The sequence below is a fragment of the Ptiloglossa arizonensis genome, chromosome 3 (genome assembly GCF_051014685.1).
Source record: "Ptiloglossa arizonensis isolate GNS036 chromosome 3, iyPtiAriz1_principal, whole genome shotgun sequence".
Lineage (NCBI taxonomy): Eukaryota > Metazoa > Arthropoda > Insecta > Hymenoptera > Colletidae > Ptiloglossa > Ptiloglossa arizonensis.
This window is the reverse complement of record NC_135050.1, coordinates 21,813,182-21,839,421: the sequence shown is the minus strand read 5'-3', so window position 1 is coordinate 21,839,421 and position 26,240 is coordinate 21,813,182. Positions and strand designations below refer to the sequence as shown.

The 26,240-nt window shown below is 44.8% G+C and overlaps 1 protein-coding gene across 1 annotated transcript in view; it reads left to right on the top strand.

The window, feature by feature from the left end:
- Positions 1–867: 867 nt before the first annotated feature.
- The window catches only part of LOC143144935 (uncharacterized), a 60,951-nt gene continuing 35,578 nt past the window's right edge, over positions 868–26,240 (top strand). The window contains exons 1-3 of the mRNA XM_076307816.1: positions 868–957; positions 1,213–1,349; positions 1,426–1,504. Coding sequence (XP_076163931.1) covers positions 868–957; positions 1,213–1,349; positions 1,426–1,504 — 306 coding nt within the window. The remainder of the gene's footprint in view (positions 958–1,212; positions 1,350–1,425; positions 1,505–26,240) is intronic.

Below are 26,240 nucleotides of genomic sequence, written 5' to 3'. Positions count from 1 at the left end.
AGCGGTTTCGATTAGCCAGCTCGTTGAACCCGTGGCTCGACGAGCGACGTCGACGATCGGCGTCGTGGAAGAGGCCCCGCGAGGATTCCGAACGGAGGATCCTTCTTTCTCCGCCCCACCGGCGGGCGGCCCGACACTCTATATTACGTTTGTCTGCTCGTGATCTATGACGGCGTGAATTCGTTCGATGGTGAAATTGGAGCCAATTGTTTCGTCGAGAGGACCCCGAAGATAATCGTTGTTGGATCTCCGATCGTTCTCTCGCCCTTTTGCCTCGTTCGCGGTTAGGTATCGTTCGATGAACGATCAGGTGATTGGTGTCCGATCGGCTGTAACCGTCTACGACACGTTACCCGATTTGTGACCAAGAAAGCGAGGTATTCGTCGTTTTTAAGCATCGAAACGTCCGGATGTCCTTTGTACAGCCTCTTCGGGTTGCTCGTTGCACGGGCAAGGATAGTTTGAAATTCTAATTAAGGCTTGAAGGAGCCGAAGGTTCGAGATAGTTCCGGCAACGATCGATGGTAGACAGGAATTTTGTAGAGTGCAATTTGGAACTTTGAAGAAGACAATAAAGCCAACTTGAGCATTGCAATTTGTAGCACCGGTACGAGCAAAGGAGTTGATGTTACTGTGCAGGGAGAACAGGGTTGCTCGAGCGAATATGCAACTTTGTTGGTGCCTCGCGTATTGTTCGAGTATTGGGCTGATCAATTTTATCAAAATGCACGTGTAGAGAACCTTTTTGCTGGAACTGGTAGCAGCTGGTAGCAAGTAACGTGGTTCTGTTACGAGAAACATAGTGCGGTATTTATTATAATACCCCTTCCTAACCGGGAGCTCTTAACGTAGAGGAGATACCCTTCCATGGAATCGTTCCTCGTTATCGGTTCCTTTGATCCGTCACACGATAAGAACGATTCAAAAATGGTGGGGAGAGCTTCGAGCTCTCAACGTGTAGACGTCCACGCCAGCTTTAATGGAAAAATTATTCCATAACAGTGGTATAGACATTATCAGTCCCTTTGATCCGTCTTCGCCTTCACACGACAGGAACGATTCAAAAATGATGGGGAGATCGTTGAGCTCTTAACGTGTAGATGTCCACGACAGCTTTAATGGAAAAATTATTTCATAACAGTGGTATAAACGACTCCAAATTGCGAATCCATCGACAAATTTGATCAATACCCGAGACTTTGCTATACCTAGCAACCAAACTGCTCGAAAACAAAACCTGAAGCCCAAAGCGGAAAATTTACAACCGAGACCTCGAGATTCGAGGAACGCCTAACATCTTCGATATTTCACGCGAAAGTAACGAAACCCTGCGAAACTTGTATCCGAACGTTTGTCCCAAATCCATCAAAGTATCAAAGCGTAATATTTTCGTTTGCCTTTAACCGCGTCTCCTGTTTGTTTCAGAACCCGACGCGAGAGAATCACGACGAGAGGTGGACATTCAAAGACGAAAAGCCGAGGAACAGGTGCACACTGTCAAGGGGTGAGTGTCTCTCCCCCCTCGCGTGAACGTGGATTTAAAAAATTTCAGACAGTGCGGAAGGTATCCGCTCGAAGGAGGACGCCTAACAAACTCAAACGAAATTTCGCTTATGACATAGTTTTCCCTCGAACGAACGTATTTGCTGACGACTTACACCCCCCCGCGTCTTCCACGTTCGTCTTCGGTAAATACGTCCCCCGGAATCCGCCTATGTAGTTGCAGCGTTGCTCGCGTTGCACTTCGTCCCGGATGCACCGGGTGTACGCAAAGGTGCTCAACCGATTTTGCTCGACGAATTCGCGATCGTTCCTACGCGCATCGTGAACAATCGTCCCCCACCCGCAGAGCGAAATCGTGATGCGTACAAAGGATTACTGGATAGAAAATATGTGGCCCCGTAGTCTCCGTTCGAGGCGGAATGGAAATGAATGCATTGGGCTGATAGACAGGGAGAGTTTGCATATGTCACTGCTCGACCCAGAAGACACAAAGAAGCAAACAATAGATCCAAATAGACAATGTTCGACTTTGAGGGATGTTGACTAATTGTAGTACGGATTTCCTGGCAAAGAGTCGTCTGTGTTCAAAATTGTAGCGCACTCGGAACGTATCAAAGAATCAGGGGACAACAACAATCTGGAGCCTTAAAAGAGATCGGTTTCTCCTAATTGGACCCACGCTTACGATAAACATCAGGGACATGCGAATAGGTCAATATTTCTAATCGACGAGTTCCTGGAGCTACTGGAGACTGTGTTCTGGCAGTCGTAGAACGTTTTACTTTTCTGACAGGAGTTCCTTTGAACGGAGTCTACGCTTACGTCGCTTCCGTTGCCTAGGAAATGAAAAGACACACGCCAATGAAACGGAAACAGGCAAACATTGTTGATCAGTAAGATTTATCGAAGGCAAATAATTAGCTTCTGGGACTCTATTATAGCCTAAATGCCCTGACAGTCGTCAATTCATCTATCCTACAAACTATAGCAACGCGTTCTGCAATTTTATAGACAATACTCTTGATTTACTCACAAGAGTCCCTTTGAACGAAGTCCACGATTACGACACTTCCGTTCCCTGTGAACTGAGAAAACATACACGAACGAAACGGAAACAGGTAAACATTGTTGATCGGTAAGATTTATTGAAAGCAATCGATCAGCATCCGGGACTGTTGTAACCTAAATGCCCTAGCAGTTGTAGATTCATCTATCCTAGAAACTAAGGTAACATGTTCCACAATTTCACAAACGCTCCCAATCTTATCGCAAGCGTCGGATGTTCTATTTTCGAACAAAAGTCCCTTTGAACGAAGTCCACGATTACGACACTTCCATTTTCTGTGAACTGAGAAAACATACGCGAACGAAACGGAAACGAGCAAACATTGTCGATCGGCGAGTTCCCCGTTCGAAGCGATTAACTAGTTCCCGGATCTGGTGTAGCCTAAATGCCCCGGATCTTCCAGCGGTAACGCGACGAGCCAAAGTTTTACAGACAATACTCCCGATCCTACGAAGTGAGTCCCTTTCAACGGTTGCTCAGCGCGCATCTCTTAGTTTCCCGTGAACTGGAACTCGGTGGAATACGCGAACGTGGCGGGCGAACTAGGCCAACATCGTCGATCGACGAGTTCCATCGGAGGCGACTAACTAGTTCCCGTGGCTGTCGGTGTCTGAATGCCTCCTGGCAGACAGGATCCTTCTATCATGGGAACCGAAGCGTTCCAAAGTTGCGCGAGAACAATACTCAAGCCCTGGTCTTTCGATGACATTAGTCCAAAGCCTTTAAAGAGAGCGTGGACCGTTCTCGCACGGCGCCGTGGAAACTCTGGGAGCGTTCCGATCGCGAATCGAATTGGAAAATGATCAACCAAGAGCACCCATTGTTCATCGATGGACGATACGAGGCGTCTTCGCTCTCAACGTAAGGCTCCCCGAATCATCGAATCGTTGGCCAAACGATCGGAACGCGATCTCGTTGCATCTGCCTCTGTCCACGATCGTGCTGGAACGTTTTCATGCGATACGAATGGTTCTCGTGTACGTCTTTATTCCAGTTAGGCTCGGTTGGCCGACAGGCCCGTATCTGAGTCTCCGCATCTAATAATAAACGGGTCGAGCATTGTTGGAAAATGGGTCGGACGCTCTGGCATCTGCCGATGTATCGAGCGTTGCACGTGTGTGTGTGTATGTGTGTGGGTGTATGCGTGTATGTGGATGCACAACGCTCACAGCTACTTCCCTTTGCCCGCTTGCATAATGCCACCCTCCCTCCCCCCACACACACCCCTCATCGCCACCGTTCTCTGAAGCTGTCCGAAGCGTGACACGCGGCAGACCGAATGAATGCACTCAGGAATCGGCACAGTTTCGAACTTCGAGCACTCACCAAAGACGTCCTTCTCCGCGCCTTTCACAACGCCTCCCACCACCCCCCACCCCTCTCCCAGAGGGGCGTATCATTGGCCCCTCTACCCGTGGAACGACGACACTTTGAAAATTTCGATATTAAAGGGGATGGAGCGAAGAGAGGCCTCCAACGAGTCGAAGAATCTTTGATGTTCTCTCAACCCCTTGAGTGGAACCCTTTGACGAATTCACAACCACCGCGATAACGTATTACTACGTTCTTTCCGCGGTGAACCGCGAAAATTGCACCGCTACTGTACGTTTCACTTTTTCTCGTTTACTTTTCCCCGAATCTTTCTCAATTTGTACTCGTGATCTTTTTGGGGGAATTTAGCCCAACGTGAAGGGTGTTTTATAATTAAAAGAGGGGTGAGGGGAAATTAGAAACGAAATATAAAGAAAATAATTTCAAATTTGGTAAATGAATATTAATCATAAATTTATATTTTTTAATCGTTTAAAATATGAATAAATATATTAGCGAAAAATATAGATAACTGTAGGAGTATAATTTTCTTTATTTCAAAGTGAGAAGGGTCTTACAATCGGGAAAATGAGTAATGCAAAAGATATGAATAATTGTTGAAGTATATTTTTCTTGTATCTTTTCGAACCACCATTTTACTCGACAGCAGACTTTGTTTTCTCTGTAATTGGACGTGTACGATTTTCATCCCCTTCCTTAGCAAAATTATTATTAATTATTCTAAAAGTGTACCGCATCGAAATAGCCTTTCACTTTATCGTAAATAAATTCAATACGCGAAGTGTTTCAGTCCTCTTTGTAACAATTGCGCGCGACGAAGTTGCACTGAAATTTAATCGTCCATACTGGCGCGTTTGCTTTAAAATAAATCGTAAGGCGAAAGGTTAATTGGAGCGTCGCGACAAAGTTTTCGCGCGATAGAATTCTGAGAGAAACTGGTGCAACCCCTTCTTAAAGAAGTTTATTCGAATACTTTGCTTGTGGTGAAAAAAAATTTATTACGTTTAAATACGAATTAAAATTCGAATTACCGCTCGATGTAAAAAAATTGTTGCACGAGGTGAAATCGTTTCAAGTATCCGGTAATGCTTCAACCGTATCTTGATCTTTGGACACAATTATACGAAATTCGTTTAAAATGGATTTATGTTAGCGCAAAGATGTTCGAGACTGTTCGTATCGTAAATATAAACAGTCGTAAGAATTCTTATAAATTACCGTGGAAATTAAGACATTTATCCTCGGAGTTAACCCCTATGGGCTTAAGAATGTCCCAAGAGAAGATTAGTGGTTCAGTTTTATCGGGCTTGACCATTTTATCTCGGTCTTCGGAAATACTGCGTAAAATTACAAGATTAAATTAACATAAAAACTCTCGGAACGATCTCACCATGTAGTATTAAATTTTAAAGACAAAAAAATGTTACGCACAGTTAGCAGATACGATAAATAAGTAAGTAAATGCAGCGTACAATATTCGTCAAGAAAATTATCTTCAAATTTTTCATACCTCTCTCGTAAATAATATACAAAAGTACAAACACGAAAACAACTGCATAAGAAATTTGCACAGAATGTAAATTCAAATCTTCACGAATCAATGACTTCTTCCTCCATATCTGTACACATTTCCACCATATTTTATTTGTTTAATTTTTCATAACCACGTACGGATGCACTTCAAATAAATCAACTTCTCTAACATGGAAATATAATACCTGTACACTGAATTAAAATTAGTGTAACATCGAATTGTAAGATCCGTGGATTCACCGTCTCGTCGTTCGTTATATTTACTCTGTATAAAATTTCCACCAAATCGGTAACCATTCGCAAAAAAAAAAGAAAAGAAAATTAAGAAATCTCGATAGTTAACACCCTTCGGAGGGTTCAAGAACGTCCCATCGACAGGGGGATCAACGTTACACTTTTATCGGGCCCGGATTCGAGAAGTATTTCGTTTTCATCGAAACCGCCGCCCAGTTTCCGCCAATTCTTCCGCTATCGCTTATCAGTCCTCGAACGGGAATTACGCGGACCGTGACGAGAGGATCGGGTGTCCCCCTCGGTAACCGTCGCCGAATGAGAAAACGAGGCGAAGCTAACCGTTTCGCTGAAACCCACAAATCCAACCCGTCGTGTAGGCGACGCGATAAATTTCCGCGAGGGGGCACAGCTAAAGATCGACCGGCTGCTCTGATAATATAGGTGCGAAGGACCGCAAATCCAACTCCGTGGGAGGGATGGGGGTGCGGGTGGGGGCGAAACTGGCGCGATAAATTCACGTTTGTCTGTCGTATAAGGGACAATCAGTCGCGGTCCCCGGTGAAATAGGACCGCGGGAAACCTCTTTCGCCTTCGAGGCAGTTTAATAACTTCGGTATTCTCAATTACGTAGAAAGCAATGACCAAACTGACGCCAACCGCGGAAGAGACAAATGCCGGACTATAAACTTTCCCGCCGCGCGGAATTCGTACGTACCCGCCATCCCCACCACCGTCGTTACTCCGCCCTCCCACCGCTCCGGCCGTTGCTCCGCCCACCGGCCTCCCACTACTCTATACTCCACCCCTCGACGTTCGCAGTCTTTGCAAGAGAAGCGCCGCGCGACGATAAATCCGTTCGCGAACTCGACCCGCGTTCGTCCGTTACCTCCACCGTTGGATCTATTATTTTTCGTACAGCGTGGAAAAACAAAAAAAAATAAACGGTACGCGACGCTGCGGCACGATGATTCTCGCTGAACCGCACCTAGGGGAACACCGAAAGTACGAAGTAAGAGCGCCCACATCTGTTACAAACTCCGGGGGTCGTTTCCTTGACTTAAATTTCACCGGGGAAGGAACGGTGGCAAGAATTTGAAACTCTGCCCAGTTACGCGCGGACCTCTCCTGGCCTCGTTCGTCACCGCGTAAGTTACGATGGAAACACAGTTGGTCAGAGGTTCAGGTGGCTCTGGCCCGCAACGCGAATCACGGACGGGCAAGAAGATTGCTTTTTGGTCACTTTCGAACTAACGCTGCTGCACAAGCTCGACGGAGGACAACCCGGATCTTGTACCAAGAGGTTTATCTTTATTGTTGGGTTTCAGGACGGAACAGTGGAGATAACGAATACTTTATTTTACGTGAGGTGTTTTGGGAATGATCGATCCCGAGACGATAAAACGATCTTTTCGTTTTGTCTGCTTTTCGGTCGGTAAGCTGTCGATTAGTAGGGATTTTTGATCCCTTGTAGGTGGCGATAGTGTCTCGGCCGGTATTTTGAGGTTCGTGGGGCAATTGATATTGTCAATGGGAGAGTCTAATTAGTTGATAATATGATTCAGTTTTGTAACAAATATCCTACTCTGAGACAAGTGTCTTCTGTATATTTATTCACTGTTTATTGTATATTTGTTCGCTTTGGTAACTTTCTATCGCGTCACCTTAGATCACAAGACACCCCTCCTCCTCATTTTGGAAAACACTGCTTTGATATAAAACGCATAATAAAAGGTACGAGTACAACATAAGAAAGATTCAAAGGGAATAAATTATATAATGACGATCTTTGGTGTAATATTCGCGGTTAATTGCGCGACGAACGTAGTAATACGTTACTAGGAATCCTATGGAAGTATACTGCGATTCGATGAAACTGTAATTCCAGCGAACCACGATTTCCCAGGAGGACACGTAACACTAGATTCTAGATAAACTATATTCGTACGTTAACCACGTATTAATCGTGATTCAACACGGACGTATTACAACGTGAATCGTGGAGAACGGTGGTACCGTGTTACGGCTAAAGTGTATTATAGGTGCGGTGCTATTCGCGCGATCCAAAGTTCACCGAAGATGAAATATTGCTGTATTTCTTGCTACCACGTGCTCGGTAAAATGTATCGTTATTCGTAAAGGTGAAGAAAACCGTGTCGCATTTGCGCGATAGAAAATTCAACGAAGACGTATCGCTACGTTGGAAACGTGTACACGTAATTGACGTACAAAAATATATTATTTGTCTCGGTGGGTCGGTCGGTAGTACTTACGTCAGATGCGAATGAGATTCCCGTAAACGCGGTTCCGCTGCCCGTAGAGCGGTTATAAATAGCGCGGAATAAGTAGCACAAAATGTAGAGGCGAACTTTCCAAACTTGGACGGGAGAAATTTATTTTCTCGTTTTATCCGGGTTGTTCGGTTAGCCGCACCAGGGACGACCAAAGCAATTTCATCTCAGGTAACACAAACTGATATAGAGGAAGCTTTGTTCCCCGGTGAGCCGCGATACCGTCTGTCCCATGCCACGGGAACCTCCTCTCTCCGATCCCCCCCACTCCGCTCCCTCCTCTCGCTTCCCCGGCCATCCCCGAAACCCCCCTCTCCTACTGTCTCGCGTCCCGAAACTGCCGCTGTCTGTTTCAACTTCCGAGCTCTCCCCAGTTCGGGATTAACAACGACGCGACCGCTAATGAAACAGGCTGTGGTCAGATTAAGCTGCTCTTCGCGCGGTTAACGACGCACCTTTGGGGGTGGTCTTGTGTGTGTCTTCCTGCCCCCCCCCCCCCCCCCCACCACTTCTCCATTGTCTCGTCATTTTCCTACCATCGAAGCTGTGGACATTCTTACGAACTTCCCGATGGAGAGATTCGGGTAAATTTCGGGCACTCGCGACAGGTAGAGTTCCTCGTTCAACCTTTTAAGGACACGTGTTTTAAGAGGGAATGATATGTTACCAATTTCGAGAAATCAATTTTTTGTTTTAGATATTTTTTAACATTAACATTCTAAGAGTGCGCGTCTCTCCGTTCAGTCATTTGGGAACGCGTACTTTGAGAGAGAACGCCATTTTTTCAATTTTAAGAGATCTATCTTTTTTTTTTCTAAGTTTTGTTTTAAATTTAACATTTTAAGAGCACGCGTCCAGTTCTTGAAGGACATGTATTTCAAGAGGAAGTGCTATCTTCCAAATTTCAAGAAATCTATTTTTTTGTAGATTTTTTCAAAATTAACATTTTAAGAGTACACACGACTCTCTCTCTCTCCATGCCCTTTAAGCACATGTATTTTAAAAGGGAACGCTATCTTTCCAATTTCAAGGAACCTATTTTTTTTTAAATTGTTTTATATTTAACATTTTATCATACAAAATACATGAATAGATGAATAATAAATCATGGAAATTGAATTGTTATCGGAATCGGAACAATGAAAATTTAAACGCTCCGTACGTGTTCTACTAATCAAATTAGTGTATTTGTATTGTACGAGTCGATAAGCCACACCCATCTCTCAAACAACTATACTGTGGCTCATTTGCCACGCCCATTCTTACAGGGTGGTAGTACTTCCTGGAAATATTAAAACTCCACAATTTTTTTTTAACTCCACTCCACGGCGTAAATTGATCCGATAGATAGACTGCTATTACAAACAGTGTCTTTTTCCCTTCGTTGACCCAGTATCAATAATCAATCAATTGCAAAACTGTTTTCGAGGAAGTGAATTTCTTCTTTTTCCCCATCAATACACGAACGACTCTAACAATTCTCTTCAAAACTTATCCATCTACACATACAAGATTTCCCCCCTGAAACTTCACAAAATTCTTAAAAAAATATCGAATTCAAAAAGAACGAAGAACCAATCGATTCTAAAATACACTTTTCTTAATTACAAATCTGTCGACAAAATTTTTCTTTAACTCTCCCACGATACTCGTACGTATTCACAACCAAAGAATCACCCACTTACGTAATCGCTCGTAACTCCCTCGATCGTCGATAAAAATTCACCGAATAACGAACAACGAACCGTTAGTTTCTCGAATCAATAATCCCCCAAAAATAGAAAATTGAAAGAACCTCGATATTTTCAAATGTTAAAACTCAACCCTGCCCCCTTGTACCGCCCATTACGTACCCCCTTTCGATGGTAAGTTGTCTTTCGCGCTTACTTCCGGTCTTTTGAAACCTTCAGGAATAAAGGAGCAGGTCTCTCCCATCTCGTTCGCTGGTTCTCCTGGGAATCCCCACTCCTTCGTGTTTCCTCGTAACTCTTGGTCGCTCAGAGGTTGCAGGCGCCTTGGCCATGGACCAATATGTATCACGAGGCAGCTTCTATGCGGGACAACGTTGTAATTCACCACGACTCGTGTTTCATCGCGGGTAGTAAGGGTGTTTCACCTACAAAGTGGCCTGGCCTGGAGAAGCTGGATGATGGTGGGCGTAGGGTGGTGTGGGGGGAGGGAATGGGAGGATACCTAGGCGGATGGAAGACGGCACTTCCTATTCGCCCATAACCCTCGGCGCGCTATAAAATAGTACGGTAATTCCGAGGCCAGGGTCTGGGATTAAATCAGAAGGCAGAAGCGGAGTCGTACATCGCTTGGCGGCGCGATAGGCCGCCGGGACGTGTGCCCCGTGTGCCCGGTAATATTTAACAACGGGGCGAGTACAAAATGGCGGAGTGGGAGAAGAAGAGAAGAAAGAAAAAAAAAAAAAAGAATTCAATTACACCGTAAGATCAAAGGAAAAATAGTCGTGCGGATTTCTCATTGCGAGTAGGTAGATATCCTCCTCCGTGGCTATAGCGCTTAATTAAGGGAACGATGATGAGGGAGGAACTAGAGGGAAAAAGAAGATGTATAAACGTACGTACGGGTGTACCTATATACACGAGTATTCGTTGATCCGTTACTCGGCACCGATGCAAACTTGCATCTGGTGCATAACGTTGTTGCATGCCCTTTGCGAGATCAACGTGCGTCTTGTCTGTCCGTAAATAGTTTCTCTGCTTTTTTAACCAGCTCCCCGGAAACGAGAGCTCTTTACACCGGGGTATGTAGGAGTAACGGGGATTTCATATTTGTGTCAAGAGGCGATCAATACCTTCGGGGCATGCAGCCGTGTGTTCGGTGAGAGTAACTAGAATGCCGGATGATGCTTTTAATATAACCGAGTCCGTGTAGAAACGAGGGAAGATTAAACCGCCTTGGCGTGTTCGAAGAGCGTCCAATCAAGCGCCACCGGATGCCGAATGCGAATCACCCGTTCGAATTTTCATCTACGCGAATTATCGGGGGTCCGGTATCTCCGACGTGGGATTCCCCCGACACGCGTATTTTAATTTCGTTGGCCAGTGAAGCCCCTCGGAAGAGCAAACCGGCCGACCCCGCTTTTTTGATATTACTCAATATTTCACGAATCTCGAGACAACGGTCGCAAAATCAATTATTGAAACTTTTCGATAAATCGGAACTGTAGAGGTTTTAAAAATCTTTTTTTTTCTTCCTCGGAGAGGTTATTCGAACGTTTAACGTTCAACGTTTATCGTAAATATTTTACGATATTTCGCGTTGGTCGAAACTTCGTCAACCTTTGTTACCAGACCGTGGATCTGAAACATTTACGAGCGTACGCGGATATATAAAAATATATGCAAAACGTGCACACGATGTATGGATTTACTCGGAACGAAATATTAATATTATTGTACGAATTCGTGAATTAATATATTTCTACCCACGGTTTGTACGTATTTTTTCATATTGATGTACGTTGTAAATTCCGCAGTTTGTTAATTACGACAGAGATTGAGTTCTGTTCCAGTTCGAAGCTGCGTTTTCGAATTGTGAGGTTAGGTTCGCCAAAAAAGTTCCGGTCCGTTTCGAGACGGAAATTGAATTCTTTGGAAAAACTTTCCTCTCGATTAAAACATGTTTCTATGAATTTTTCATATTCCGTGGACAACGAACGTCGGTAGCACGAACTTTAAAGAAAGTGTTCAACAAGAAATCAACAGACGGAACTTGTGCGGCAAACCAATACTTATAACTTCTCCTAGCGTCGTCTGTTGACGTCACGAGTTTCGATTGCGTTCCATTTTACGTAATCTTTAACCTCGGGAACTATTTTCGCGACAGAGAGCAATCTGGAAGGTAAATTCCTCGTTGAAGTACCAAATACCACAAATACTAAAAAGTGTATGCCTAAAAATGTACGCGAAGGCAAGACACGAAGTAAGAAATCAAAATGTATGGTGGGGGTAAACTTCGGTGACCTTGAGCGGCCAATTCATTTAGTTGCGTCTATGACGCACACCCATACCGCCCTTTCTCGCGCCATTTGCTTCGATTTCGTCACCGAATTGCAATACTTGACGCCTGTGATAATAATACACCTTCAGTGCGGCAAAATTGTATACGATACAAAACAAGAGACCGAATTAAAAATAATACGTGCAAGTTCAAATGAATATACATTCGCGGTACGAAAAGGAAATACAGAGAAATGCCATCGACCTAACCTAGACGAACCTCGTTGTTCGAGGAACAAGTACGAACTGACCGGTCAACTACCGGTATACTTGGCTTACTAATTCGAGCCTCGTCGGACTGGTTGTTGGGGAGGCATAGTAAACGAAGGGATGGAAAAGGGCTCTGATGCGAGTTCCGCAAAATGACACGCTCGTCGAAAATGAAACGACTTTCGCGTATCCTTTCGCCGGTTAGTCGAACCAGCTCCTCTCATTTGGCGCGATCAGCCGCCTTCACGGTGGCTGAAGAGGCAGGCGGCGAGGTTTCCTTTTTTTTTTCCCCCCCCCACCACTTCTTGGCACGAAATTAAAAGCTCCCCCGTGAACTCCACGAGTGGCAGATTTTAATATCGAACCACTCGGTGATGAACACTTTCGAACTTCTGGTAGACACCTTCGTCGCGATATCGTTGATCGCGAACGATGACGTTGATGACTCAGCCGAATGGGACTTACTCGTGTACCGAACCGTACGAATTAATCGTAATATACGAATGGTCTCGGTTAATGATCAAATTATGATCATTAGCCAGTGATCACCACTGGAGAAGAAACAATTTGTTTTCCACGGAGGCTGTTATTTCAATTTGAATTTTCGATTCGTGTTGTGCGGAGTGAGAGTCCGGATATACATGCACTTAATCGCACTTAATCGGGTATTTTATTTAACTAGTGACGTTCTTAATGTTCAAAATTAAATTAAGTACGGACAGTATTTCTTCGTTAAGAGTTCGGTTCGGCTTATACTTTAAGAGCACAGGGTCCTCCTCACCATTTTTCACTCACTCTTGTCCTGTGAAGGCAAAAGTCGATTGAAGAAACTCATAGCGAGAGACGATTATTTAGAAGTATGTTTTCTCTACGTTAAGAGATCAAGAGCGCTATAAAATCATGAATCGCTGTTAAGTTTCCACGAATTTACGTACGTATTTCGTTCTTTAAAGAACACTGAGATACGACACTGTTCGATCGAATATGATATATACGTGCACGATAAACACGGTGATAATCAAAATGTATAGTACGTACGAAAGGTCTAATTTGTGTCGACAAAGTGTGAAGGAAAGTTCGACCGCAAATGAAATAATCGCGAGCGGTATTGGTGCTCCACGATCTGCATCTTCGTCCTCCGTGCCGCAAATGAAACCGATTTCTCTGAAACCGCAATCGGAACGATCGCAAATGAAGCCGCACTGGCTGAACATTACAACACGGGAGGTGAAAATCTGGTGAGTATCGTTGCACGAAGGTGTAGTCGGTGGAAAAGCAATCGCGAATTATGTGAAATACCGCTCGAATATGTCCCGAGGTGTTCGCCGTATCGCGTGCACCGACCGTGTGCAGTTGCTCGATTCAACACCGAAGCTGTGAAATCCGAACCGAATACTCGGTAATTCGAATAACTGGGAATTCGAGTCGAGTATCGAACGATTCAAACAACGCTATAATCTGACCGAGTACTCGGTACTCGAGTATCTTGAAACTCGTGCCGAATAATTCAAATAACACTATGTTCGAATCAAGTACTCGAGTAATCGAGTAGCTCGGAATTCGACTCAAGTACTTACAGTTCGAGTAGCGCGAAATTCGAATCGAGTATCGAACGATTCAAACAACACTTTAATCTGACCGAGTACTCGGTATTCGAGTAGCTCGAAACTCGTGCAGCATACCGAATAATTCAAGTAACACTCTGTTCGAATCAAGTACTCGAGTAATGGAGTAGCTCGGAATTCAACTCAAGTACTTACAGTTCGAGTAACGTGAAATTCGAACCGAATACTCGAGCATTCGAGTAGCCCGGAATTCGACTCGAGTACTTGGTAATTCGAATCAAGCTCTACCTTCGCGCCAAGTACTCGACCGTTACGATAACTCGAGAATTCGAAACGGGTACTCGAGTAAGCTCGTTCGAATAACTCTATATTCGAATTGCTGTACTCGATCCTTTGAACGACTCTCGATTCGAACCTTTTACCTGAACGATATAGCTTGGAATTTGACTCGAATACTTGGTAATTCGAATCAAGCTCTACCTTCGCGCCAAGTACTCGATCGTTACGATAACACGAGAATTCGAAACGGGTACTCGAGTAAGCTCGTTCGAATAACTCTATATTCGAAACGGGTACTCGAGTAAGCTCGTTCGAATAACTCTATATTCGAAACGGGTACTCGAGTAAGCTCGTTCGAATAACTCTATATTCGAAACGGGTACTCAAGTAAGCTCGTTCGAATAATTCGAATCGTTGTACTCGATCGTTCGAAACCACTCTCGATTCGAACCCTCTACCCGAACGATCGAGTAGCTCGAGAAACGTCGAGCAACTTGGACAAATTTTATTCCGAGTACACTGTTTCCGCTCCACCCAAAAGGTTCACCGTGCGAATGGATTGCGTCGCGTTCACGGACCAATTAATTCAGGGACTCGTGGCCCGTTCACCTGACGGCGCGCGCAATGGAGCGCAGAGATATATCTGAAATGTAATTCGTACGCGTAATATTCGCGGGACTTCCAGGCAAGTGTATCCAGCGTTATCGCGCCCCGGCCGAGAATTACCATGGAAATAGATATACTACCGGGCGATTATTACCAGCCAGACGGAAAGTTACCGGTGTCTCTCGACTAGATCGGCTAGATCGATACGACGTCCTACGTGAACGTCGAACCAGGGGACCTTTGCATCTATATTAATTTAACGCTGTAACTCCTGCGCATTTTCCTACACTCGCCCACTCTTCAAACGAGTAAACATTGTATTTTATTCTACGGAACGGTCCACAATAAAAAGAGCATCTTTGACCACCTTTTTACACGCGACACTTCATTCTTCATCTCGACACGTTTTCTTGATATTTTTAAACATTCTTAAACATTAACGATAATCGCACCTTTCCGACGCGAAAGAATTATATTGCCCGCAATTTAAAGTCAAATTTTACGACATCAATCAACGCTACGCTTATTCGCCATAATTTGGGTCGTCCCACCGTCAGATGTTATTATCGCGTAATTAACACCGTTCCGTTAATAGTGCGATAAAACCGATATTGCTATTATTTTAAACTCGGGCTTGGAATACACGAGGCTTTTAAATTGCCCGGTTTTGGATACATTCCAAGTACAAAACCGCGTAAAAAGAGTACCAAATCACCTCTACGATAAGAGCACTAAAGAAAGAAAGAAAAAAATCGATACAAGTCACGTAAAGATTTTTTTTACATCGACAAATAAATCCTATATAAAATACAGGAAATATTTATATATTAAGGAAAATTTCTAGTAAATTTAATTCCGGTTGTGTTCAAACTGTATTCGAAGAAATGAGACAAAAAGTCGTGTAAATCACTAACCGCGTAAACGCGTATATTATTTATCGCTCGGTACGAAACTCGCGCGAACCGAGGTACGTTTCGAAATCGTTTGTTCGGTTACTCGCGAGACGTTCGCAGCCGTCGCTACGAACAAGAGGCGGCGCACGGGTGAATTTCCGTCGCGAATTGAACGCGCTGCGAACGCAGAAAGAAGGGAATAAAGAAACCATACGATTTCGCCGAGCCAACAAAACCAGTGCTGATAGATGAGAGGTACCTGCGAACCGGTGGCTGCTGCAGGTTCGGTACACCGTCGAATAGCATTAGGGGCACAGTTTTAATCCGAAAGCTGGCGTCGTGGGCGTCGAGATCTTGTCGTTACGTGGCACGTTCGTGTTCCACGAGTCAACCCACGTGTCCGCCATTTACCATTTACCGTGCACACCGGCCACGCCGGGTTTCTTAGAGAAATTGGCGCCGACTATAAGGACTCCTCTACCCGTTACGCACGCGCTATTGTAATTCGCGCGAGGAACCAGCTGCCGCGTTTCCATTCCACGGTTCGAATCAATTTTTGAAACGTGACACACTCGCGCCACGACACGCTCCCGGCGCGACAAAACGCCTCGATTTTCACCGATCGACGAACCCCACCGATCGTACTCAACGCGTTCAGCGATTTTCCCTACGGCTCTACCGGGTCATTTCACCAACGTTCGTAAAGCCTTGACCGGTTTCTTCCGGTCTTTCGACGCGAAATTTCGCGCGTACGAAAACCAACCGATACGAAAACCGACCGGTACGAAAGCAAGGTTCATTCGAACGAATATTGATGTACTATGATTCGTATTTGAAGTTTTCATTAAATCGATAAGGAATAGAAATTTGGAGATTTGCACGCGGAATGGTAAAGAAGTCTGTTGCGTTTCATCTCGGTTCTTTTTATACGTTGAACAGTAAACACCTCTTGGTTTGAAATTAAACACTTCACGGTGGGTGATATTACTTATTAATGTGTCGAATACGTGGTTATAGATGATCGACCCTCCAAATTTGCAACCAGTACTTCTTAATTCTTTATTTTCATCTTAAATCTGACTTCTTGTCGTCGAAGTCCGATCTCTTGACGTTTAAACGAAAACACTTTTTCCCTTTAGAGTTCTTCGCGTTCTGTTTGCGCAACGGTGGAATATTTTCTATATTTTCTAATCAAACATTTCATTCCCGTTTCTACGTAACAATTAATACCGTATCAATCGTGCAAATATTTAACGACGATGTTTTCATCGGACAGTCTCCGTGCTCGTTGAATATTTTAACGATTTTTCGCAACGTGACCAAGCGCGATCCTCCGTTCTCCGCTACGGGATACGTGCACCATGAAAGCGGTCCGAGCTTGCAGAGAACTCGGTTCGACCGAGGAATAAAAACGTAACGCGGCGCGCCTATTTCTTTCTTTTTTCTTTTTTTTCTTTTTTCTTCTTTCGCTTGACGTCGATCAGAAATTCCAGAAATGCAGCCCACGGAGCCCGAGAACCGTTCGTGTCGAAAGGAACAAGTGCAGCTGGCAGCCGCTGCGCCCTTAAAATTAATCTAATCAGACGCGACGGGGCGCGCCTAAGTGGATTCGTACATTAACAGCGAGGGCGTTTAGCGAAGGTGGCCGGAGCACCTTCGAGGAGCGTGTTCCAGTCGCTAGATTTACCTAGCCCTTACGTTTCGCCCGTTCATTGACTTGCAGAATAATTGGTAATTAGACAGCGTGCAAGAGCGTCGCAGGGAATGGCGGTAACTTAGTGCCGCGCTTAATGGAATCGTCGGGAAAGTATCGCGATTTAGTCAGGGAAACGTTCGTCGAGCCTTAAGATCGAGGGGTTCGTTGTAAGTTCGTGAAAGGAACCACGACGGGGCACAGTTAAGGTTCTCGCCGGTACGAACGCGTGAGTGCGCGTTATTTTGACCGTTCAAGGTCACCGAGCGGAGTTACCCCCACCACGCTATCTTACTACTGCATTGGAAAGAGACGAACGTTTGTCGGTGACCAGCGAAGAAACGAGAGTTCTTAGCGGACTTTGTGTATAAGAAAAGGTTCCTAGAGCTAATCTAGACCTAACCTAGACTTAAGAAAATCTCTAGAATTAATCCAGATCTGAGAAGATCTCCAGACCTAACCCAAACCTAAGGAAGTTTCCAGACCTAACCCAAACCTAAGAAAGTTCACAGATTTAGCTAGATTTAACAAGTCTCCTAGATTTAACCTAGACCTAACCTAGACTTAAGAAGATCTCTAGAACTAATCCAGTCGTAAAGAAGTTCTCAGACTTAATCCAGATCTAAGAACATCTCCAGACATAACCCAAACCTAAGAAAGTTCCCAGACCTAACTCAAACCTAAGAAAATTCCCATACCTAACTCAAACCTAAGAAAATTCCCAGACCTAACAAGATCTAACAAAGTTCCTAGATTTAATCCTTAAAATTTTAGTCTATGGCTGGCTAATAAATGGGATAGAATAGATTTCATTTCTAGAGGTATACACCATAAAAATTCGTGGGACAAATAGGATCAGGGAGATTTTGTGGCTCAAAGTAGGACAAAAGCTGACAAACTGTATCGAAGCCTTCGTTTTCGAGAAAAATACATTGGAAATCGATTCAATACGCATACACCTAACCAATGACTGTCGGTACGGATTTCACTATAGACAGCTCGTGTGATTGTTTTTCTATAGGATACAATGTCAGGCACTGTTTACTATCAGAACCATCATTTATGCTACAGACAGTAACTGTTAGTTTCTATCGAACATAGAGCAGATATGATTTTTGCATCGAGAGAATCGCATTCATTGTATTCGTTCGCAAACCTTAACAACGACCGGTTAGAGGTACGCGTGCTAGAATAACTTTCAAATGTATTTTTCGTCGTATTCGAAGCCCAAAATAATTGGAAAAAAATTCGTGTAACCATTTCTCCTATTTTTCCTTGTTCGCTGAATACCACGAATTTTATGTTATCCGAGCTTTACAGAAAATGTTCAAACTGACCACTTTTGTATTTCCGGATAAACTTGTAGATGTTTTGTTATCGATTACCTTCCCTATGGTTCCTGGTATTTCCCGAATTTTTTGGAAACCTTCCACTTTACACCGTAGTTTTGCAACGGAAGGATTCCTGTTTACGAGATACCAACGGTTTACTACGGTTCACAGGAAAGGAGTCCAGAAAAAGAGCTTTATTTGCAAAATTTCTTATGTCTCGTAAACGAAAACAGACAGTACATACGTTTGTACGAACTTTTTTCATTGTCTAAAGCGGACAATCGTCTGCCGAAATGAATCCCACAGATCACAGAACACCTCGTACGCAGGGTGTTTACAAAAACGTACGACCCTTCTTTTTTTACGATTCTCCGTTATAAAGCAGCTAGGGGTGTCAAGGTCTCGAGAACGAATTTTGTGTACTTTTTGGAGGCTATAGTGGAGGACAGAACTGCCAGACGTCTGCGGGTTAAATATTTCCCATCGCCCCGCCACCATTTCTCGGCACGTGCTGGCTCTCCGCCAGCGCATCGCAGTGTCTCTCAACTCACGTTCAGTGTCGCGATAGAAGTCTCGAGAAAAGTTGGCCAAATTTTATTAAAAATTACAACTAACAAAATAAAGACTATTTCGAAACACTCGAGTAACTTTGAATGTTTAAGAACGAAGAAAATATAAAAGGCGAGAGTGTAGCTAATGAACTCCTTGGCAAGCCTTTTCAACAGACTCTGTACATATACAGGTTACTTACTCAAACGAAAAATCTTTCTTCGGCAGTCGCTTACGCCTGTCAATGCAAATCGAAAAGTTCTTTTCCATTTTACAATCCGAGGCTCCGTTATCGAGATACAAGCGATCGAAGTTTTCACGCGTACGAACGCGTTATATTGACCGCTCAAGGTCACTCGAAACTCTTACAGAACATCGATCTAGTCGCGTCACACCGCCACCTGTATCTATAAAACGTACTAACCGCGTCCACTTCCTTTCTTCCTTCTACCTTCCATTGTTGCAACGAATACCAAACAATGGACCGCGTACGTTAAGAGAACCCTATATACGTGTAATTTGTTAGTAAAGACAAATGATCGAATCTGAGACGGTAAATTCCATAAAAATGAACGGATAACAAAAATGATCGCTCGTTTCCAACTAGTAACGGTTCGTAGCACCACCTAAAAGGTTTAAAGCGGCTCTGTCTCGGTTTTACGCGATATTGTTTCATTCCGTGCACCGCGCGCACTTTATTCCCCGCGATAAATACGTCACAATGATAATGAGAATTGAATCTTTCGTTCCGTGACGGTAGCACGGTTTCCTGTGCTACCGCGTAAAAATTGATGGCGCCCGCAGCGAAGCAAACGGGCGCTTTTAAAATAGAGAGCACGGATTCGCTTTTCTGGCAAGTGCTGGCCGTAAAAAGGGGGCCAGCGGGGTAAGAAACCAACGTAGAAGCTATTTTAATGTGAAAGCTCATTTACGAACTAACAGCGCCGAAGGAGCGAAGCTAATGGCACCGAATAAATTATCGTGCCATTCAAGGGCACGGAATGCCAGGCAAGATACCCGATTACCCGACTCGAGTGATACGCTCTGCTCAATCAAGGCGTCGCATGCCGAACGTAATTAATTATTTCCAATCGTAGCCGTTTAAAGGCCGCATAAAGTCCTCCGCCCGGTACGCGATCAAGAATGATCACCGTGTACAGTGTAACGCGTTTACAAGCAACATTTCTTGTTCGCCTACCGGCGAGACGCGCGATTAATTGGTTGTTTATCGTTTGTGCCAGCCAACGACGTTAGTAATTAAAACACCTGCGAGTATTGCAAAATCCGACGGTCTAAAAAGAAAATAGCTTACGTTTCCACGCCCTGGTGGTAGCTGGCGTTCAAGGATCCAAGTATCGAGACTCGCGAGGGATCGAGAAGTATCAGCGCGACGATATTTACGCGAGACGCGCTCGCTCGATTTATAAATAATAACAAAAGCGTTCGACATCCGTCAAGCTTGAACCCCAACCTTTGCGATCGAACGCCGTCTATCGCCTGTTCGTACCAACTTGGATGGTAAAATATTCGCCGAGAAAGGTCACATTCTTAAAATGGCACTCTCCCTTGGTCGTTACTTCGGTACGCGGGCTCCTATTTTTCATAAACCACCGAAAAGGTAAATTGTTCCGAACGAGGGTCAAATATTCGATTCTCGAAGCCACGTATAACGTGGTGATCCCCTCTTTAGTATAGTGATTTATAATATTGTAACGGTAATACCCTTTTTGTCGTGTCGCTAAACTATCCCTACCATTTCTGGTAATTGATGACTCACGATCGAAGATATTCCGGGTTACCAACGATGATATTCAGGAATGGTTGAACGTAGGTGAAAATAATTCGGAATATTAAATTGTGAGATGATAGAATTTTATTTAATCGTAACAAAAATGGTGACACCGATGAATACCCAGTGGTAGGTCGTTCGACGCCATCTTTAAACTAGTTTCTCGATTAATTCTAGAACAATCGACGTTCTACGGCACTTTCTGTCAAAAATTCACCGATTCGGAAAATTGCCTGATCAAAAAATATCGTGGATCCGCGTTCGCGACGATCGCACGGGTTGAGAGACACTGTCGGTAGGCGTCGCGACAAAGTGGCAGCGCAGAGAGGAGTAACGTCGACCTTGAAGACGCGCGAAGTTCCGCTCCCCACAATAGCACTCCAACGGAATCGTGGAAAAGAATAAATTAGGAACAAGACAGCCCCCGGTCCTCTTCTCCGACTAATAAACGCGCCTACGGAGCCAAGGGGGTGGGAATGGGGTGGGGTTAAAGGTCGAGAGGTAAATTCAGCCCGTCGCGTGAATATTAATTACCGAAATTGTGGCCGAGCGTACTAATCCCGCCCTTCTCCGGCGCTGGTTCCCACCCACCCGGCCCCCACTCTTCGCGCGCTAAACGGAAGTCCTTCGTCTTAAGTTAATATCGCGCGCGGCGTGCCCCCTAGGCGCTTGGAAATTGTCGGAAGTTGAGGAGGCCAAGGAGAATGATTAAAGTCTCGCGGGGGCCCCGGACAGCTTTCAGAGGAGCCGTCTCCGCGAAGATTAGCGGCCGACGAATCAATTAGTCGGGCCGCCTGGCCGGCTAATTGCAAGACTCTCTCTCTCTATCTATCTATCTATCTGTCTCTCTTGAATCGAATCGACAGACGGCTGAAAAAATCCAACGAGATTCAACCGCGAAGAGAGCCACCCTACGAGACACCGGGGTTCTCGCATCGCCTCGGTGAACGCCCACGAACACGAGAATTTCAATATTAGCCCACCCGAAACGAAAGAGACAAAGAAATTCCACGAACTGGTCGCCCAGACGCGTGTCGCGTCGGCCTATACTCTCTCTCTATTGATTTTTCCACGGGATGCGCACGGAATGCGTCCCGAGGAATCTCGAAATTGAACATACTAATAAACCGTTCTCTTTTTCGACCACGGGTGATTCTAGTTGCGATCGACCACATACCGACCGTTTTTGGAAATAAATTTCGAAATGTCCGCGCTTCGAAACACGTCCGCTCGGAGTCTCGAATAGGTTCTCGAGAGTACGGAACGCGAGGATTTTGTAAACCGATGTGCGTGAAAAATTGGTAAATTGCGACTAACAGAATTCGCGGTTCGATTTATTATCGGATGTAGAATAATCTGCACGAAACGAATTGTGAAATTAATTCGCCACGGTGACTTCTACCGATGCTCGATTGATTCGGTAGCGAAAGGTTCAAGTATTTTATTCGCTAAGCATCTGGACCAATACGTTCTCGCGATTGCGTACGTTTTGACTCCTTGACATTTAGCGAGAGGAATACTATATTCCATAATTTGGTTCCACTCGCGAGTTTGGGGGCGTTCTGTGTGTTAACTGTTGCGCATGGTAATCGAGCTCGTGGAACCGTTCGATTTGCTTTCCGTGTTGACGGAATTTGCGTTCGCGCGAGCAACGATTATTTACAATCGAACGCCTGAACGAACGATGATTATCGTAATCGGTGGTGGAACGAGACGCGCGAATCGCGGCTGGTCGAAATAATCAGGGAAACAAGGTAGGGGGCGGGAACGTGACCATTAGCGAGAGCGTGGCTGTACGATGGGACGAGGGGTGGGGGTAGGATTACGCGAAAAGGGGAGGTCCAGCGTGCATTGGGAATGCGGTGGCCGCGCGCACGGTGTAGCAGCGCAGACGACAATCGTTAGGCATTCGAGCAAGTTGCACGTGACTGGATCCGGTATTCCGTCGATGGAGTCGGCCGGGGCTCTCGCTTACACGATTATTTCGGGGCACGTACCGGCGTTGGACTTTTAACCACGGCTTGAAAACGTCGAAGAATGTTTTCAAGGTAAAGGAAGGCCGCGCCAGGAAGGAAAATACGGGCGGTTCCACGCCGCTAAGGGAACGTACAAGCGATTCGCGTAAAGGCAACTGTAAATCGAGGAGGAACGCGGTAACGCGGTGCACGCGAAGCGAATCGCAACACGCTTGGAAAATTTGAAGCACGATGCCCGGTCTCGGGTCACGGTTGTACAGATGCCCTGTCGGACGAACGTTTCTACGTTTTGATATCGGGAGCTGCGCTCGGAGGATCGAGTGACCGCCCAAGGCCAAAGGGCGGCCCCACCGCGGGTTTGACCACGCCCACCGTTACGTGTCGCTACCCCTACGGATCGTGAGCTACTCGCGGGTAGTGTGCACCGCGCTGTACAGTCGACGAGTGGAAGGAACGCAGGTTGGTCGAAGCGAATTAGCCACGCCTCTTCGCGCGCGTATTCTTAAACGCAATGTACTACAGGCTGAAACGATTTCATCTACTGTCCAAGAAGGCTACCGAGTGCTTATATATCCGGTCTAGTGTCTATTTCCCTGTCATCGCACGCTGGTGACCGCTGTCGATCTTCTTCTCCGTCCTCTACCAATAGCAACAATGTATACGTAGGAAAATATATTGTGAACAAAAGTGGGGATATTGAACACTCGTTAACCTTCTTTTGAAGTGTAACGGTACATATACTTGATGTAACTTTTAACTTTTAATTTTCGAGACTTTAGCTCTCAAGAGAGAATGTTAACGAGGATCGACAGCGACCAATAGAGACACAGTGCATACAATGGTAGGGGAATTGACAGACTGTAAACCATCACTCGTTTGCCTTCTTGTCGCGGACGAACAGTAACAATCGCATCGTCTGACAGTGGGGGAGGGGCTATGGAAGAGTTAAAAGTGGGAATTAGGCGGAGCTAGCGAGGTATCCTCCTTGCCTTTCTGAGGTCCTGCTAATCATCTTTCCAGCAACGCACAGTACACGTTCTCTCTCTTGCTCGTCAAAAGTAGCGATTTATAGACGGAAATACGATCTTGAGTTGACATTTCATATCGCACTCGCAAATTCGCAGTCTCTGTCTCTTGCTCGACAGTAGCAACGATTTATAATCGGTGATACGACCTCGAATTGTCGTTTCATATTGTTCTCGAAGACACGTCGAGGATCGATCGAAAACTGTGTACACTTCTATCGGTGCTACGGGAACATCAGACTCTTGAGGAAGTCCAATATTTCACCATCTTCGAGTACGTCGAAACTTTCTGGTGTTCGATAAGTTTCAAGGTGACTCGAACCTTTGTACGTACAATCAGTTCACTTCGTTACTCGCCGCGCGAGCAGGCGATTGAAAAATTGCGAACGAAATGAGTAATGGTAACGAAAATTGGAATTTAACCTTTAATTTACGCTGTTCGAAATAATTGAAAGGATCGCCTACTGAAATCGATGGTAATCTCCTGTTATGCGCGAATTAATTAAATTTGATTATTCACGTCGACGTGAAATATTATTGGTTATTATTTATATCGATGTTTTATACGTCTACAACGGGATACATGCTTCTTTTTCGAACGTGGAAATTAAATATCGCGCTGGTGCGCAAAATAGATTATTGGTTGAAAATAACTAAACGAAGAAACGGTATTGTTTTTTTTTTCTTTTTTTTTCGAAATATCGATACATATCGTCGTATCGTGACGCGATAGGAGCGCAATTATTATTCACTTTCGCGGGGCTAAATTCATTGACGGCCTGTTGGATTAGCGGACCGTACCGGTCCGGTTGATAGAATGTAATCGTCGTATGCCGATGTTTATCTATTAATTATTAATTTATCGCCGACACGTTTAAAATAAAGCGCCGTTAAAGCGGCCGACGGCAGGCCGATAATTATAAGTGCCGTGGAAATTATTCGATGCTCGGACATTGCCGAATTAACGATCTGTCGATGATGTTTAATTTGTACGGGGTTATTTAATACACATTATTTCATACGCCGTGTAGGACCGATGCATTAATTCCGCGTTATTAGTGAAGCGCTGTGCGGTATCCGACCCCATAACTGAATTACAAAACGAACCGGTGAAGTGGAAATCAGAGAAATTTCCTGCCCTGTCTCTCAACGGAAACTTTCGGAGGAAACGGTCGACGGATATTTTTACACGAACAAAAATCGAATTACACGTTCCTGAGCGACACTCGCGGATCAAGAAATCATTTTCTCGGAAACGGAACCTCGCACGAGAAATTTTATTCTACTCTAGATTCTCCAGGAATCACCTATTACCCCATATTCTTCGTGGTAGTAATAAATTACAAGACGATTAAAAGTAGAAGCTTCGATTGTGCCTGCAAATAACGATCTGCGTGTTCCAAATTTTAACTGGTGGTATTTCCCCGATGAAAATGAGACCGAACACGACCATAATCGGACCATTCGTTCTTATAAGTTGCACGAATCGTTTTCGAAACATTTTTTGTTTGTAAAAATAGTCCCAACGAGGTGGTGTTCGATCGTGAAGATTCAATAAGACGTATGAACGTTTTCAATTCGCACAGACAACTGTCACGTGGATACAATCATAGAGAATGATTCGTTACGTTTTATCGGGGGACGAACGCGACGCTTTAAAGAGGCGCCACCGTGCGATTCGTCCTTGAAGAGGTTGAATAAAACGAAGTCGCGTTTGAACGTTAAAATTCAATAAGACGTATGAACGTTTTCAATTCGCACAGATAACTGTCACGTGGATACAATCATAGAGAATGATTCGTTACGTTTTATCGGGGGACGAACGCGACGCTTTAAAGAGGCGCTACCGTGCAATTTGTCCCTGAAGAGGTCGGATAAAAGTGGAAATTAATCGTGAAACAGGCAATAAGCGTCCGGTGGCCGTATTAAAACGAACACGACGAATTAAAAACGGAACAGTGAATTATCGATAATAATACCGAAAGAAAATAATCGCGCTGTTGCATATTGCATCCCGCGTAGCTTATTTGCATCGCCGGCGGCATTCCGCGTGCAGCCGACCGGTCGCGACACTCTATTTTAGCGCGGCGATAGTGTTGGGTCCAAGGGAACGTTTAATCGATAAATGCTTACAGATTATCGTGCTCCAGTAAAGTGCCCCGCGCGATAAGGGAAACCGGCGATGTAATCTGCCTGCGAAATCTGAAAATCCCCCGTGTAACCCCGATAAAATTTAATTGAAATGCTCGCACGAACGCGGCGAACGTGTGTGCCGAACGTGCGCAACATCTTCGGGACGTTTGATATTCAACGACGCGGCGACGAAAACAATTTTCACGC